The sequence below is a fragment of the Centruroides vittatus genome, unplaced genomic scaffold (assembly GCF_030686945.1).
Source record: "Centruroides vittatus isolate TY-2023 unplaced genomic scaffold, ASM3068694v2 contig_680, whole genome shotgun sequence".
Lineage (NCBI taxonomy): Eukaryota > Metazoa > Arthropoda > Arachnida > Scorpiones > Buthidae > Centruroides > Centruroides vittatus.
Genome location: NW_027122427.1, coordinates 524894 through 540944, shown reverse-complemented (window position 1 = coordinate 540944; position 16051 = coordinate 524894). Strand labels below are relative to the sequence as shown.

Sequence of the window (16051 nt, the reverse complement as noted above, 5' to 3'; positions counted from 1 at the left end):
ATGCTGAAACTGGGCCTTCCACTTTTATTCTTGGAGAACAGCACTCTCTTGATTCCATAGTGCCAGAAGCTTGTCATCACTGGAAAAGTGCCTTCCTTTCAGACTTTTTTCTAAACCTGAAAATAAGTCAAAGTCATAAGGGGTAGCATCTGGACTATACTGTACTGTTAGACCACTTTGACCAAAAAGATGACCATGTCCTATGACTTGTGCAACCAGAGCATTATTGTGATGGCGGAGTACATATTGAGTCAGGGTCTTGGTCAGATGTTTCAGTCATTGAAGGATTTTTCACAGATATGTCTGGTTGTAACAGGAACTAGTGACTGTGCATTGTTTTTTTAGTAGTACTACTCTCCACAATACCATGTTTTCCAAAGAATGAGACCATTTGTTTCTTTGTCAAGCATGTGTAGTGCTCCATCACTAAATTGTTTTTTTGTTTTTTGTAATTACAGTGGTACCTCAATATACATCTGCTTTAGAATATGTCCTGTTTGGATGAAACAAATTTTGCTCGGTATACGACTTAATTATATACACCATCTATGAACAAGTAGCACTATCAGTGTACTATACCAGACTAGACATTCGCGGTGCCACGGTTTATAACTTTGTTAAATTTCTTCTGATTTTAATTTGTAAGTAAAATTTTATTGTTTTTATTAATCGTGAATTGCAAAAAGGCAAATGTAAAGCAACAGAAAACTTAAAAAAAATGACTATCAACAATCTCTTTTTTTCAGTGCGATTCTAAATATGAAGGTGGCATGCGTGTTCGAGATTTAACTGTTGCATACCGTATTCCGAGAACGACGATATCGACAGTCGTGAAAAATAAAGACATTATTAAATCTGCTAACGTTGCGAAAGGGGTTAAATCAATTTCTAAACAGAGATCGAAGACATTAGATCATGTTGAGAAATTGCTTTTTGGAGAGTTTGATTTGATTTTGATTTAATGATTTAAATAATATAATACAATATACTGTAATAACTTTAAAAATCTATAATAAAATTTATTTTTTTATTAATGTGCTCAGTGTTTAAATTATTTTACAACCCCATTAATATACCATATCAAGACGGGATTTTTTTTACATGAGAATGGATTAATCATTTTTACATTACTTCTTATGGGAAAGGTTGGTTTGGTATACATCCAATTTGGTATAAGTCCAAACATCAGGAACTGATTAAGGTCGTATACCGAGGTTCCACTGTATATATTTTGTATATTGGTTTTGTTCTGTATCGGATTTTTGTTGTCGCAATACCTGTTTACTTGTAAACGTTTCGTTTGTCGCATGCCTCCTCCTTCGGCAACCACTCACTGGCTCGTAGTTGGCTGTAATGATATCATGTGACTAAGGAGTAAGCCCTGGATGGCGAAGGATATAAAAGGGAGAGTACAACATGTGCAAGGACTTACTTTTTGTTTTTCATAAGAGGATTCATCAAGAAGACACGAGAGGAAGGAAGGCTTTGAAGGATCAGGGCACGAAGAGGAAATCTGTTTGCATCGAGAGTAAGGTTGTGTCTAGAGTGGAAAAACTGTTGGTTAAGGAAGAAAGTTTAAGGAAAGAATTCATACTTGTATATAGTTCGCCTTTTTATTCATGTTTGGATTGTATGGGATTCAATGAACTTGTTGGTGATCCCAACATGTACTCGCCTTGTATGTATATATAGTAAATATTGTTATTAGGTTAAGTGTCGTTCTAATCTTAGTAATTAGTCTACTAGTGTGACAATTGTCAAACCTTTGTGAGATATATAAATATTGTTTTTCATTACTTTAATTTGTATTTTGTATGATTCTTTCTTTTGTACAGCTCTTGTACTCCTTACTAACGTTGGGTCTGAATCTTGGCGATTCTTACTCACTACACATGGTCTTTGGATCTCTCTACTGGAGTTGCTTCATCTTCAAAGATCCAAACTTTGCTCTGAGATTTTGTTGACATGTCACAGTAATACAGCTGATTCTCATCTGCTATTATAATGCTTAAACATTGAGTTCAGGACATTCAAGGATGTTATCAGCATTTTTTTTTTTTTTTGCACCATTTTACCTTGTTGTACTTTTGCCTCTCATCAGTAAGTAGGGCACCCAAAGCAAACAAACATTCCTTAATACCAGGTATTTGTGCAGAATGTCATGAACAGATGATGTACTAATGTGCAATAATTCCTGAATCTGTCATTAGATGATCTGCTTATCTTCACTGAGAAGTTTCTCCACAGAAGTTGTTTTCTGATGTGTCTGCTGCTGGCTGACCTGAATGTGAATTATCCTCTACACTAAAATCATCACTTTTAAATTTTAAGTCACTTTTTATCATCATTTTTTTCAAGGAAAGACAATGTTCTCCCAAAACAAGAGACATTTCTGCAAAATACTCATCTTTACTGAGATTGTGTAGAAAATTGTAATGGATAATCATGTGACATTTGGTTTTCATTCACATTGCCATTTTCTGATGTTTGCTTAGAAAGTATCAGAAGCAGGAACTTGACTTGGATGTTACTCCTCTTATTTTTCATATTCTTTTGATTGGTTTTGCTATAACCAATAGAAAATATTCAGGACAAAACTTCCAAGCAATCTATGTATGTATCTTTTTCATAAGACACTTTTGTAGGATTTTACAAATCAAAGCAATAAGTTGTTGTGTATACACTGTGTTAGATGCCAAGTAATACAGTTCTTGCCATATTTGCCTGCGTTCATCTACAGTTCTCTCTATTCATGTCCAATCTTAGAATGTATATTTGACAAAGTCGTCAGAAAATATTCAATGATGGCTTATGAGCTGAATATTTTGAGCATGTCAGTGTTGTGTGCAGCATGACCTAGAGTTGAGAGCTTATCAGCGACATACAGATCACTTTTTCACCCCACAACTGAAGCAACAGCAGGTAGTAAAAGCAAAACATTTGATACAGTGTTGTGCAGACAATTGTCACAAAAAGATTATTTTCACTGAAGAAAAGATTTTCACTTTGAAGGAAAGTTTTCAACTTCCAAAATGACAGGGTGTAAGCATCAAGTTCACACAAAGCTCAGGAGAAAGTACCAAGGATCATGATGGCCTCTGCTTCTTTTATGGTTTAGTAAGAAGTCTCCTATGAGGATACCACTGTGAGAAAAAGAGCAAAAACATCTGTCAAAGTTTATCAGGAAACAGTTTTGGAACCAGTGGTCAAGAATTTGAGTGAAAGCCTATTCAAACACCAACAATGGAGCATCCAACTGGATTTTGTACAGTACCTGTTTACAAGACCAAGTCAACCCAGGAGTGGCTGCAGATGAACCAGAGCATTTCTCTAGATAATTGGCTTCCAAAAAACCCAATCTTAACCTGTTGGACTATGATTGGTGCTGGGGGATAAGGCCTGCAGAAAGGAACTCCAGTATTGAGAGTATGAAATGCTTTTTGGTGCAGGTAGTAGCAGCTTTTCCTCTGGAGACCCTGCATAATGCCATTGATGAGTGGCTACTTAGACTGAAGAATTGTGTGAAGACCAAAGGAAGCCATTTTGAAAAGTAATTGGTGCTATGTATTCACAAGTTCTTTACTTATATTTATAACAAGTTTAATAAAATATCTTTAAAATTCTTTTATTTCCTTGAATATTTTAAAACAGTATTTATTGTAAGACTAGGTAGTGCAGAATGCCCTAGATAGTGAACATCCTTATTTTTGGATTGGTTCTGGACCTGTAACATAACCATATAAAATAAGAAAATTTATACAGTCAAGACCATGTGAATTCATGCTAGTGGCATATGCTATGGCATAATGTCACTAACAATAAAGACCCAACAGTCTATCTGTGCCATGGGGTTAAATTCAAAATGTCGTTCTCTGTGTTAATTTCCTCTTGTCTTCCATTTCCAAAGAAAATCAAGTTTCTCTTGTGATTTATACAATGTGATTTAATGTTAGACATTAATCATGTCTAGTATTAAAATGATGGAATGCAAAGTTGCTAATTCTAGATTTCAAATAGCTTTTAATTCTGTGATTTGTCTAATCATCTGTTAGTCTAACAGTTTTCCCAGGAAACAACTTGAGACTTTAAAACAAGACTGTAAATTACTGACTAATATATACAGTAACAGAATAGCAGTTTAATTTACAAATCACATACAGTTCTCAAACAAACAGTCTGTAAATGCTTTATGCAAAAACTAAAAAATTCCTGCAGGAAGTGTCTTCATAGTAATTCTCAAAAGTTTCTCCAAATTGGATTCTAATAAACTGCCTCCATACTTAAATCCTCTTTTCAATTCTACATTTGAATGTTACTGCAAGACTACACTGTAGAAAACAAAACCTTGCATTTTGCACAGTACATTCCAAAAAATGTAATGTATTGCAAATTCAAATTGTGTCTTTTGTTGAATTCAAACACATGGAAATGAATCATTATTATCCTCTTGAAACATTTTCTATAAAGATTTCTGTCTATAGACTACTTTTTCCAAGTCATGAGCATCTAATAATTTCTGTTTTGTTTTTTCATTTATTTTTTTTTTGAGTTATTTAATGATTTGTTTAATATTTTGTATACCACCGTGTTGTTCTTACAACTACAAGTATAAAAATTGATTCATTTTGTTGTCTTGCTTATGTGTTCAATCCACTGTATTTTTTATTAACATCTTTAAAGATTTTAAGTAAAAATTAAATACAAAAACATGGCCGGCATTATTCACATTTAATAAATATAAAATATATTTATTAAATGAACAGCGGAAGTAAAGACAAGACAAAGTTCCAACTTTGTAAAGTCGTATTTATATTTTATATTTATTAAATCTTTAAAGATGATTTGAAAAACTCTAAGATGCTTTTGTATTTACTTTTTTGTTTTAATATTTATTCCCCTCTGTTAAAGTCCATTTTGTTTGTTGAACTTATTTTATTTGTAAGTAATTTAGTGATACTTTTAATATATATTAAAATAATATATTAAATCAGCAAAAAAATTTTTAATTAATTTAACATTTTTGACTTCTTACTTCTTATAACTATCATTAAATTAAAATCGAATGCAAAATGTACATACATATATACACACAGATACATAAGTTAATTTTTTAAATTAGGGTTCAATTTATAGAATGGGCATAAATCGAAAACCTTTCCATAGAATGATAAATTAGTGAAACATTGCATTTATCAATCACTGTGCATCTCTTATCATAACTCCAGAAATCTGCTACAAATATTTTCAATAAAAACTTGGCTTTAATGAACTTATTTAACATAGAGGACAGTATATGGTATATTGGGCTAGGAGTGTAACAGATCCATAGTATTGGCAGATTGTTTACATCATCAGTGAAAACAAATAAAAGCAGAATATTGTAAAACATCTTTGCATATAACAGATCACGAGAAAAGGCATACTATAGTATTCTGATATCAAATAAGTTAAGAGTATGTAGCAATATTATCATGGTGCTATGCTGTACAAATTACTAGCATTTTATTGGAGGTATTGATTGTTTTTAATTAATATAGTCTAGTGTACAATAGAGTTTTTACAAAACAACTTACTGAAAATTTTTAGCACTCAATTTAGCAATTAGGTTCTTTGTAATATGTTGTTCTCATCCCTTTTTGTATTAGTTGTGTAATGTATAATGAAAGCCGTCATTGATAAGGTATTACAGTTAGTATTTTTATAAAAGTGATACAGTCTCAAATGTGTCTGTATGAAAATGATGGTAAACAGGTAAGTTATGGCAAAAGTCATAAATTACTATATATCATATCCACATTTCAGTTCTAGCCTACTGTATGTTTGTATATCAGACACTGGACTATTCTGAAGATTTTAATTCAAAATCCTGGATCAACTTATGTACAATACATTACTTTAAGTAACAAATTAGAACAGCATCATATATACTATATGCATAAATTATATAGAAATATAAAAGAAACAATTAATGAAAACTTAAGGAATTGTGATATAAATGATTTTGCAAAATTAGAAAACACTAAAGTATATTGAGACAAAACATTTGTGAAGAAATTCATAATATTTATAGAGAAAGTAACAAACTTGAAAAATATTTAGATCTGTATGAACCTTTAGTCAAACCTTTAGTTTTTATGTACTGTCAGATAGTTAAGCAAAAACTAAAGGTAATAATAATAATTAAACTAATAATTAATAATTATAAATTATTATTATTTATAAAAACTAAAGGTAATAATAATACCTTTAGTTTTTGCTTAATAATAATAAAAGGTAATAATAATAATTATTATTATTATTAATATTATGTTGTGAATGTCATGCTCAGCTGATACTGTTATCAATTGCTTTGCCAGACTAAAGTCAATGCATAGTTACCTAAACAAGTGTAACATTAAGCTGTGTTACTAGTAAGCCTGTCAACATCTAAAAACTTCCCAACAATGTGACATGTGTTCAATTTATTATTATTATATCATCACCAAAAATGAAGTTTGAAGATAGAAAGTCTGCTAATTTTGTGCTAAAAGATATATAATTAGATAAATATTTTAAGATGTTTGTCTTGGAGTTAGTCAGTATTTTATTTTAACTATATGACTGATAGATTAGCAGTAAAATGATTATCTTCCCTCTCATATTAATGCGTAAAAATCATAAACCGTGTGGAATGACTACCCTATGTATTGTACAAAATGAAATTGATTTATTGAAAATGAATTATACAGTAGAGAATCGTTTATCCGAATCAGTTGGAGACCGGGGTTGTTCGGATAACCGATTATGTATGAAAAAATATATTAACCTATCCTATGTTGAAATTTTTCTTCGTTGCATGTTGCTTCGTGTTGAATTTTTGTCGATTTTAAGCCTAATGAAAATTTTTATAATAATAATCGAGGCTATTGTATCGTTAAAAATTATTTCTTTATTTTGTACAAACAAAAGAAATATATTGAAAAATATAAAAACATAAAAATTATACTTTAGAAGTAAATCTAGAATCAAAAAAGTTCAATTCGGCACGACACAGTCTGACAGTTCGGATAACCGACATTTCGATAACCGGTGTTCGGATAAACAACTCTCTACTGTATTTTCTTTGCATTGTCTGAGATATAAATATGTAACTATGAAGGAAAATTCCAACAAGAAATCGAAACATAGTTTTATCACAATTTAAAATTAATTTTGTTATTACTGTTAAGTAAATATACTTAATCAACATTTATAATTTTATTTTCAGAAATCAGGAAAATGGTGTGCAATGCATGTTAGAATAGCCTGGGAAATCTACCATCATCAACAAAAACAACAAGCGGAGGCTCACAAGGCTTCTGGAGCACCAAATGCAGCGGCTGCAGCAGCCGCTGCCGCAGCTGCCAAAGCTACTACCGATCTTCTTCGACCTCCCAATCACCTTTTTTCATCGTTACCAAGACCTCATGACTTATCAACATTTTCACCATCATTACTCGGTGCTACAGGTGATTTATTTAAATTTAATTATTTATTCGGGCCATTCAAATTGTATGCATTACAGGATGGATTATTGAAATTATAGCATCATAGAAATATTTGATAAAGACAGTTTGATGATATTCAAGTTTTATCAATTTTCATTAAATTCAATATAATTTTGATACTAATCATATCTTGTACATAATCAACAATAAAAATACAATTATGACAAATAAGCTTAACCACCATTTCACCTTTTATTTGGATGAATTTTCAGAACCTAATTAAAAGCTTAATTTGTTTCGAATGAAATGTTTTTACATTTATCATATAAAATATTTGATTTTTATATAACAACAAATATTTAAAAATAATTTTAGTCAACAATTTTTTAAAAATTATTTATCATCATCTGTTTTAGTCGGAAAACAACAATTATTTTCAAATATTTTCTTTATGTTAATTTTTCAAATTCTTTACTCAGAAACTTGTATTTACAAATAAACATTTAGTAATGCTATACAAAGCCAGTGTAATGTTGTTATAATCCAGACAGAATCTGAAAAAATAGTCAGTCAAATTTATTCTGTTTATTGGTTTAGACTTAGACATAAGATGGAATCTTCTAATTGAGGGTAAAAAGAAATTAACAAAATAAGTTTTAGCTAGAAAAATATTTTACTAATAAGAGTTAAGAGAAGTGCTTATTTTGGGATATCACAGCAAATATTTTATTACAAACATTTGTGTTCTAACATCAGAATAGCTTCAGCTAACATTCAAGTGTGAATAAAGTCCATTTATTATGCATAAACTTTATTATTCATATTTGAATGTTAACTAAAGCTATTCTGATATTAGAACACAAATGTTTGTAATAAAATATTTGCTTTGGTATTGCAAAATAAGCACTTCTTTTACAGAGATGGATCCAAGAATGTGTGAAGATGTATATGAACTTCCTAAAATTCTAAGTAGAAAAGAGTTTGCTATAGTACAACTACAAAGCTAGATTTACAATTGTGTTATGCAATAATGCAAGTACCAGCTTCAATCCCATGGTGCATTGCAAACTGTCTTATAATTTCCCCAGCAGGTGGCATCCCAAATTTGCAAATCCCTTATTGGAATAATTGTGATCTGTTCTTAATGGCACTTCTCCTATTGTCTAAAAGTGTATGAACATGGGCTGACTGATAAGCCAACTCATCACTGATGACATAGACCAGTGATTCTCAAACTTTTTCGATCCACCGCCCCCTTTGTTCCATAAAGTTATACCCAACGCCCCTAACCCATTTTCTTTTGTGTGAGAAAGGATTGAGAATATTCTTAGGAAAACTTTTCTACTTGAATCTCACACTTTGTGCCCTTACCGTACATTGTTCTCAACATCTGGAAACCATTAAATGCAATGTTTCCTCTTATCCGTTTAACAGAGGAAATGGAACTGCTGTCGGTGACCCCAACTTTTGCCTTTGGTCACCGTTCAGTACCCCCCTCCAGCGCCCCCTAGATTTACTCACCGCCCACAAGAGGACATTATCACCCACTTTGAGAAACGCTGACATAGACTGTCAATTAATCATTGGCCAAAGTACAATTTGCACACAATTTAACTGCTATGATTTAAGCAGAGCTTGAGCCAATTTCAGATGGCAATAAATTATTGCTCTTATATCTGAATAATAGCATTAAAAAAAAAATAAAAAAAAAAATACAAAAAGAAGTTACTGCTTTATATGTAATTGAGAAAGACATTTTGCTTTCTGTGACATGATTTTTCTGATAAAATAATTACACTTGTTTGCAAACAAAGTAACTGTGATATGAAAACGAAATAGTTACAATGTTGCTAGATCTGATACTTTAAAAGTAGCACAAATTTCAATAATAATTCTATTTTCTACATTTGAATTAAAATTCTAGATAGTTTAAAAATTTATTAATATAAATAAGCTTAAAATTATTTGTGAAATATTTTCTATTTTGTTGTCTTGATACTAAAAATAATCAATTTGGATATCGATATTTACATGAAGTGCACCCCTAAATGAAATTCCTGGATCCACCCCTGTTTTAACTTTCATTATCATGGTGTTAAGTTCGCATTCAAGAAGTTTCGTATTCTGTTCATTTTAAATGCTATAAAAACATGAATAAATTATTTGATACATCTTGGTTAATGGTAATTACAATAAAATAAATCTAAATGGCATCATATTACTATTTATAAAGATTATTGTTGCTCTACATATATTCAGAACAAACTAATGTGTAATCGAACAAATCTTACAATTTTCAGTTTTTTCTGGATTCCTCTAATGCATTATTTTGTCAAATATATCAAATTTAAGATTTACTTTATTTACTTGAATAATCCACATATTTTTTCCAAAAAATTGTTACAAAAAGTCAGTGTGTGCAGTTTGTTCAAAAATAAGTTTGGCAATGCAACTTGCAAAGCCCAGGATGCTTCCAGTTATCAAATGTTTTGCATACTTGCTAGTGATAGATTTTGCTTATCAAATGGATGACTACTTAATGTGACTGTCTATAGTTGATAGTTACAAGCAATATTTTTAAATGTTTCTGTATAACTAATTTCTTGAAAATGAAGATAAATAAAGTAAGTTAAATATACAACTGAGAATGACAGTAAATAATCATCGTATCTATATTAACTCTTAGTTTAAGCTATTGGTTTTTAGTGGTTTTTCACTTTTGATTCAAATTAAACAATGTAAAGAAGTCTTATTTTCATTTAATTAGTAAGTTGATTCATTATAAAATACATTACTACAAATTACAGATTATTTGTATTTCAGATAAAGACAAATTTATTTATTTTTTTTTCATACTATTTTTATATTCTAATACCACATGGTCTTGTAAACTGAGTGCTGCCACATTGAATGCTACAAAACAGTGAAAGTGATGGTTGATATTGTGTTACATCCATAAATTAGTAAAGTTTGTTAAATATATAATAAATCATTCAAGTTTTTTTTTTGCCTTTTTCTAAACTAGTATCTTAAAATATGAGGTGCATGGATTACTTGAGGATGTGGATTATTCAAGTAAATATGGTATTTTACACAATTTCGTGTACATTTTCAATAACAAAATGATGGAAACCGGAATTATAATTAAGAAAGTTAAAATCAGACTTAAGTTCTCAATTTTTTAATTTAGAAAATAAATTAGTTTCACAATTATCACAATTGATAAATTGCAAAATATGCTTCAGTTCATATTTCTACATTGAGACAACTTAATTTCATTTTTTAAAATGTCAGTAACTAAATTATTATTATTATTATTTCTAAGTTTGCCATGAATACTAACTGAAACTTTAAACTACTATATTTTCATGCATGTCATGGTTATATGTTTAAAAGTCAATTTGCAAGGGAATGTAGGTTGTAGAGTGATTTCAAGTTGTAATCGCAAACTCATAGCAATATATTGAATTCAAAATAAAAATTTTATTTTATTGGATGTAATGTAAATTATTTTACTCTAAGATATATTTAAAAAAATTTATTATATAAATTAAAAATTGTTTCTTTATATATCAGTAATATTATTTTAGATTATTTATTGTGCAAATTTTAAAAATAATTTATAATTAAAAAGAAGTAATATAATTTCCTTAATTAATAAATTAATATTATATCTGTTTAGAGACTATAAAAGAATTTTAAAATCCAAAACTTGGAAAGATATTATCATTAAATTTCCTTATAATTAAAAATTAATTTTGTTTATAATATAATGTTATATCTTGCATATCTTGCTGTAGAATATTTAAGTATTCTTAAAGTAAGATAAGCAGTTTTCACGTGAAAATTTTTATTTGTAATGAGATTAGACATTTGGATGGCTACTTAATTTAGTTCACTTAAGATAGCTCGTTAACTAAATTGTTGAAAAATAATTTTGTTGCTTCATATTTAAAAACAGAAAATTTATAAATTAGCAATAAACACCATTGTAAAACATTCCATCAATATTCTGAAATTTTTAATAATGCTACAACTGTTAATTTAGAAATAGCTTGAGATAGCCAAAATTTATTATATATACTAGCATATATGCCTGGCATCTTATTTTTTGGCACTGCCTGAGTCAAAAAGTAAGAACAATAAAACAAAAACCATATTAAGAGTTTGATTATTTTAGCTTACCATTGTAATGTTTATCATAAAATGTTAAATTATAATAAGAAAAAAGAAACTGTTACAAAACAGCAAAAAAAAAAAAAAAAAAAGACAAAATCTACTTTGGAGAAGAGGAAATCAAATCAATCTTATTTTAATTCATATAATAAAAAATAAAAACAAATGAACAATCAGATTTTGAAGCAAACAGATCAAAGATTTGCACTTGGCACCATGGAAAACCACAAAGTACATGTTTCGTGCTTGCTAAGAATGCAGTACCCAAATGGTACAGAATGATGCAATTTTATTGTTTGGATAGACAGAAATTGATATTTTCAGCAGAAAATAGTCATTGACTTATGCCTGCACCAAAAGATAATTTGAGACATTCAAATTTTTCTAATGTTAACTCTAATGTGTCACTCACATCTGAATATGAAATGTTAATCAGCCAACCAATCAAAATTCATGAAAAATGGATCAAATGTTTAAACTCCACTCTCGAAACCCCCTAAAAATGTCTTTTGTGCTTGCTCATAATTGTATATTAAGTAATTTTCCTATTTGAATGCCACAATCTCATTGGCCAGAGAGCAAGGATTGAAGTTAATTCGACCAAAAGTAGCCATTGACCTCCTGGATGAGAGGATGGTCCCTGAAAAGTTTCGTTACATTTGCCCAAACCATATTAAAATGTATAAAGAACCTAACAAACAACTTTATATTACTAGAGATAGAGTTGGGAGGATTCAACTGGTTCACATTGGTACAGCAGAACTGCTTACTAAAATACTTTTAGCTCAGAAAACTGGTTAAAATTGTATTTGTAATATTTGTTTAAGCAATTGATTACAAAAGCATATATTTGTATCAGACTGCCAATTTTTAACAGTCCAATGTAGACTGGAGCAAAAGAGAGAGACTATTTAAATAGAATGAGTATGAGTGAGAACTTGTTGCTACTCTGAGTGTGATTGATTTACAACCACCTATCACAATCAAGCATCTGACATTTTCAGCTCAACTCATGGATACAAGTGTTTAGCTCTAGGCACAGATATCTATTTCTGGATCTGGAAACTGCAAGACAATAAATGCATTTCCAGGATGATTTTGATCAATATTAAGACTGATTACTATTACTAGATAATTTTGGATAAGGGAGTAAGGATTAGTCACGCAAACAATAATCCTAGGATAAAAACAAAGCAAACCACAAAAGATTATGTCTATCAAGAGGCAATGTGGAAATATCTTAAATCTTAGTTTTAGTGTTGCTTATACTGTTAGAGATATTTGAAGTCTTGTGCAATATTTTTATAATCCATTTTGTTACATTAGAAAATATTTTTAACCAATTGTTGGCTAAATTGATTTGTTCTTATCTGGGGTACTTGCAGCTAGTGGATTCGATGAGATTAACCATTTCTAATATTTGTTTAAACATGTTATATTGTGTGTTTTAGTTTGTTTTTACTATTATTACTACTGGTTTGCAATTTTCAAATTGCAGATCTACACATTTTCAATATTATACACATGTCCTTTGTTAATCTCCAGAATGGAGTTAGTTAGATGAAAACTGAGACAAGATATGGATACCAGAGACCCAATTAGTCATACTAATCAGGTCCTGGTTAATATAAATTTCCAGTCTAGACTGGAAGTCACGTGATTTCAATTCAAAATTTCTACCTTACTATATTGAGCGATAAATTTGGTATAGAATCGGTTCTTACAATAAATTGAGATTAATAATATTTCACTCAATCCTCTAAGCTGTACAGTATTCACATGATCTCACATTTTCGTCCAAAAGTAATATGAAAAATAACATTGTCATAGAGAAAAAGTAATCATGGTTTCGGATTTGGCATCAAAAGTGATATTTATTTAAATTATGATTGTCACAATGCCAGGCTGCAATTTTTAATGTCACAATAAATAAATAAATTTTTTTTTCCTAATGTGAAGGGCACACTGGTGTGAAGAAATACTGTTAGGCCCTGCATGTCTATTCTACATATATAAAATACATAACTAAAATTATCACAAATTCTTTTCCATCACGGGAAAAAAAATAAAAATAGCAACATCGGGAATTAATTAATTATCTCAACATTTTTGAACAAGTGGATGACGCCTGTGGGGCAAGCAAGCAGGAGGAAAGTCCACAAATAAACTTAAAATAAATATTATGTTTTATATAAAACAGACACTAGTGCAATGAAAATTGGTTGTTAAATTGTTTGAATTCCACCACAATATACATATTGTGGTGGAATTCAAACAATTAATTATGACATTTAACAATTAACATAAAACTATGAAACCTTAGAAATTTTTAATTCTAGATTCTTTTGTATCATGATACAAAAATTAATTGTCATCTGCAGTGTATTGAAAAATTAATACAATTTTGTTAAATATAATGGTATAAGTTTTAGGAAAGATATATTATAAGTAAAAAATAGATGTATATACTGTTTATAAAGTATTTTTCAATTATTAAAGTAATCATTGAATTTGACTAAATTCATAACAAGTTATATGCAGATTTATTAAAAATATGTTTTTCTTTTAACCTATTAATTACTTTAAAAGTCAATTCCCAAACTATCTGAATTTTTGAATCACTTATGAATTTGCATTTTATTGATGAAAGCATTTATAAAATTTGTTTGCACTTATTAATTATATTTTTTCGTATCAAGTTTTTATTAGGAAAGGATTAATTTGGATATTGTATCAAAATATTTTAAAAATTTTTAATATTTATTTTCTTCATTTCTACAATATATCTAACTTTCATTCAAAATATGATTTTGTGTGTTATAATTTAAATCATTTAATTTAAACATTATTCAGTTTATAGCATACTAGAAAGTATAAGTTTTTTTACAGTAATTAATGTGATTTGAAATTTTTTTTATTTTATTGAATAAAGAATCGTTTTGATTTTTAATTTGATTCAATGACACATTAGTTTAATAGTTCATTAAGCATTTTCTTCCAAGAATAATGAATTTCAGAAAATTGAAAATTACAAAATATTTGTCAAAAATTTAAAAACTAAAACTAGAATCCTGTTTCAAATATAAATAAAGTTTTACTTACTAAAATAGTAACAGGATCAGAGAAAAATACAAATAAAATAAATATTATGTTATGTATAAAATAATTACTATACTCAGACATTTAGTATTAACATTATGATCACAGATGAAACCCTGTTTATGGGGTTTTGCTCTGGTAATTCTTATGAGTAAGCATAAAATTGCTTGAGAGAATGAATCATACAAGAACACACATTCCTCGTAAACCAATAAAAGCCTGTGTTTTTATCGTAGTTGTGTTCCTGCGTGATTCATTCTCTCAAGCAATTTTGTGCTTACTCGTAAGACCTCTATATGGGATTTTATTGTGATTACTTAAGAATTACTATTTAAAGAAGACGAAATTGTACTTAGTTATAATATATCACTATTATAGAATAAAAATACTTTTTATCAATTAACTGATTATTATGTAAATACAAAAAACTTTTACTCTTATTTAGAATTAGAATAATCGTACATCTAGGTTGTTTTCACAAATTTATTGATTGTGATTTATTTTTAAATATGTAAAATCTCTTTCTTAAAAGCCATGTCATATATACAGTAAAACCTGTGTAAATTGCAATTGCAAAAATTCAGTTTACACAGGTTTTAATGAATTTTTTTTGTTCTGTTTTAAACAGGTTTCGGTATTTTTTCTTTTTTTATTTTTAAACTACACCAAATAAATGTTAGTTATGTTCATTTTTTTATAGTAAAATTACTTTTATACATATAAAGAAATGTTATTACTAGGCTTAATCCAAAGTGATGCCAACTAAGGATGGTAGTATTCGAATGCAAGAATTGAAATTGTTCTATTGCAAAAAGTTACTGTTGTTTCCAAGAGCTTCTGCTAGGTATTTGAATTTGAACTCACACAACAGCAAACAAGTCAGTTTGAGTTCCAAAAACTGATGTCTGGTTTTGCAGATGGAAATTTTAATCACATTAATACAGAAACCTAGTCGTCGTGATCTGGCATCTTCGGGAAGTTCTGTACTCTAATTAATTGGTTACTTCAATCTCTGTAATTAGCAACATGTTAATTAACTTGTTTTTGAATACTTGGTATTAGTTAGTTACTATTCCAATAAGGCAAACTGGCACACATTGTTACCATGATTCACATTTGAAATTTTGGTATAAAGTGTAAGTAAAAACTTTATTAATATATTCACATTGTCTTTACTAATTACATTTATTGCTTGTTCTTAAGAACTTGATTCTCAGAAATTTGCTTGATTGTTGAGAATTCTCAATTCTTAAAACATTTGATTCTGCCCCTGCTTAATTCCAACAAAGACTAATATTACTAAAGACCTT

At 29.1% G+C, this 16051-nt stretch overlaps 1 protein-coding gene across 3 annotated transcripts in view; it reads left to right on the top strand.

Annotated features, from left to right (window-relative positions):
* The window catches only part of tay (tay bridge), a 494398-nt gene that overhangs the window by 444212 nt on the left and 34135 nt on the right, over window positions 1-16051 (top strand). For all 3 annotated transcript variants that reach the window (XM_067276200.1, XM_067276199.1, XM_067276198.1), the window contains one exon: window positions 7247-7487. In XM_067276200.1, coding sequence (XP_067132301.1) covers window positions 7247-7487 — 241 coding nt within the window. The remainder of the gene's footprint in view (window positions 1-7246; window positions 7488-16051) is intronic.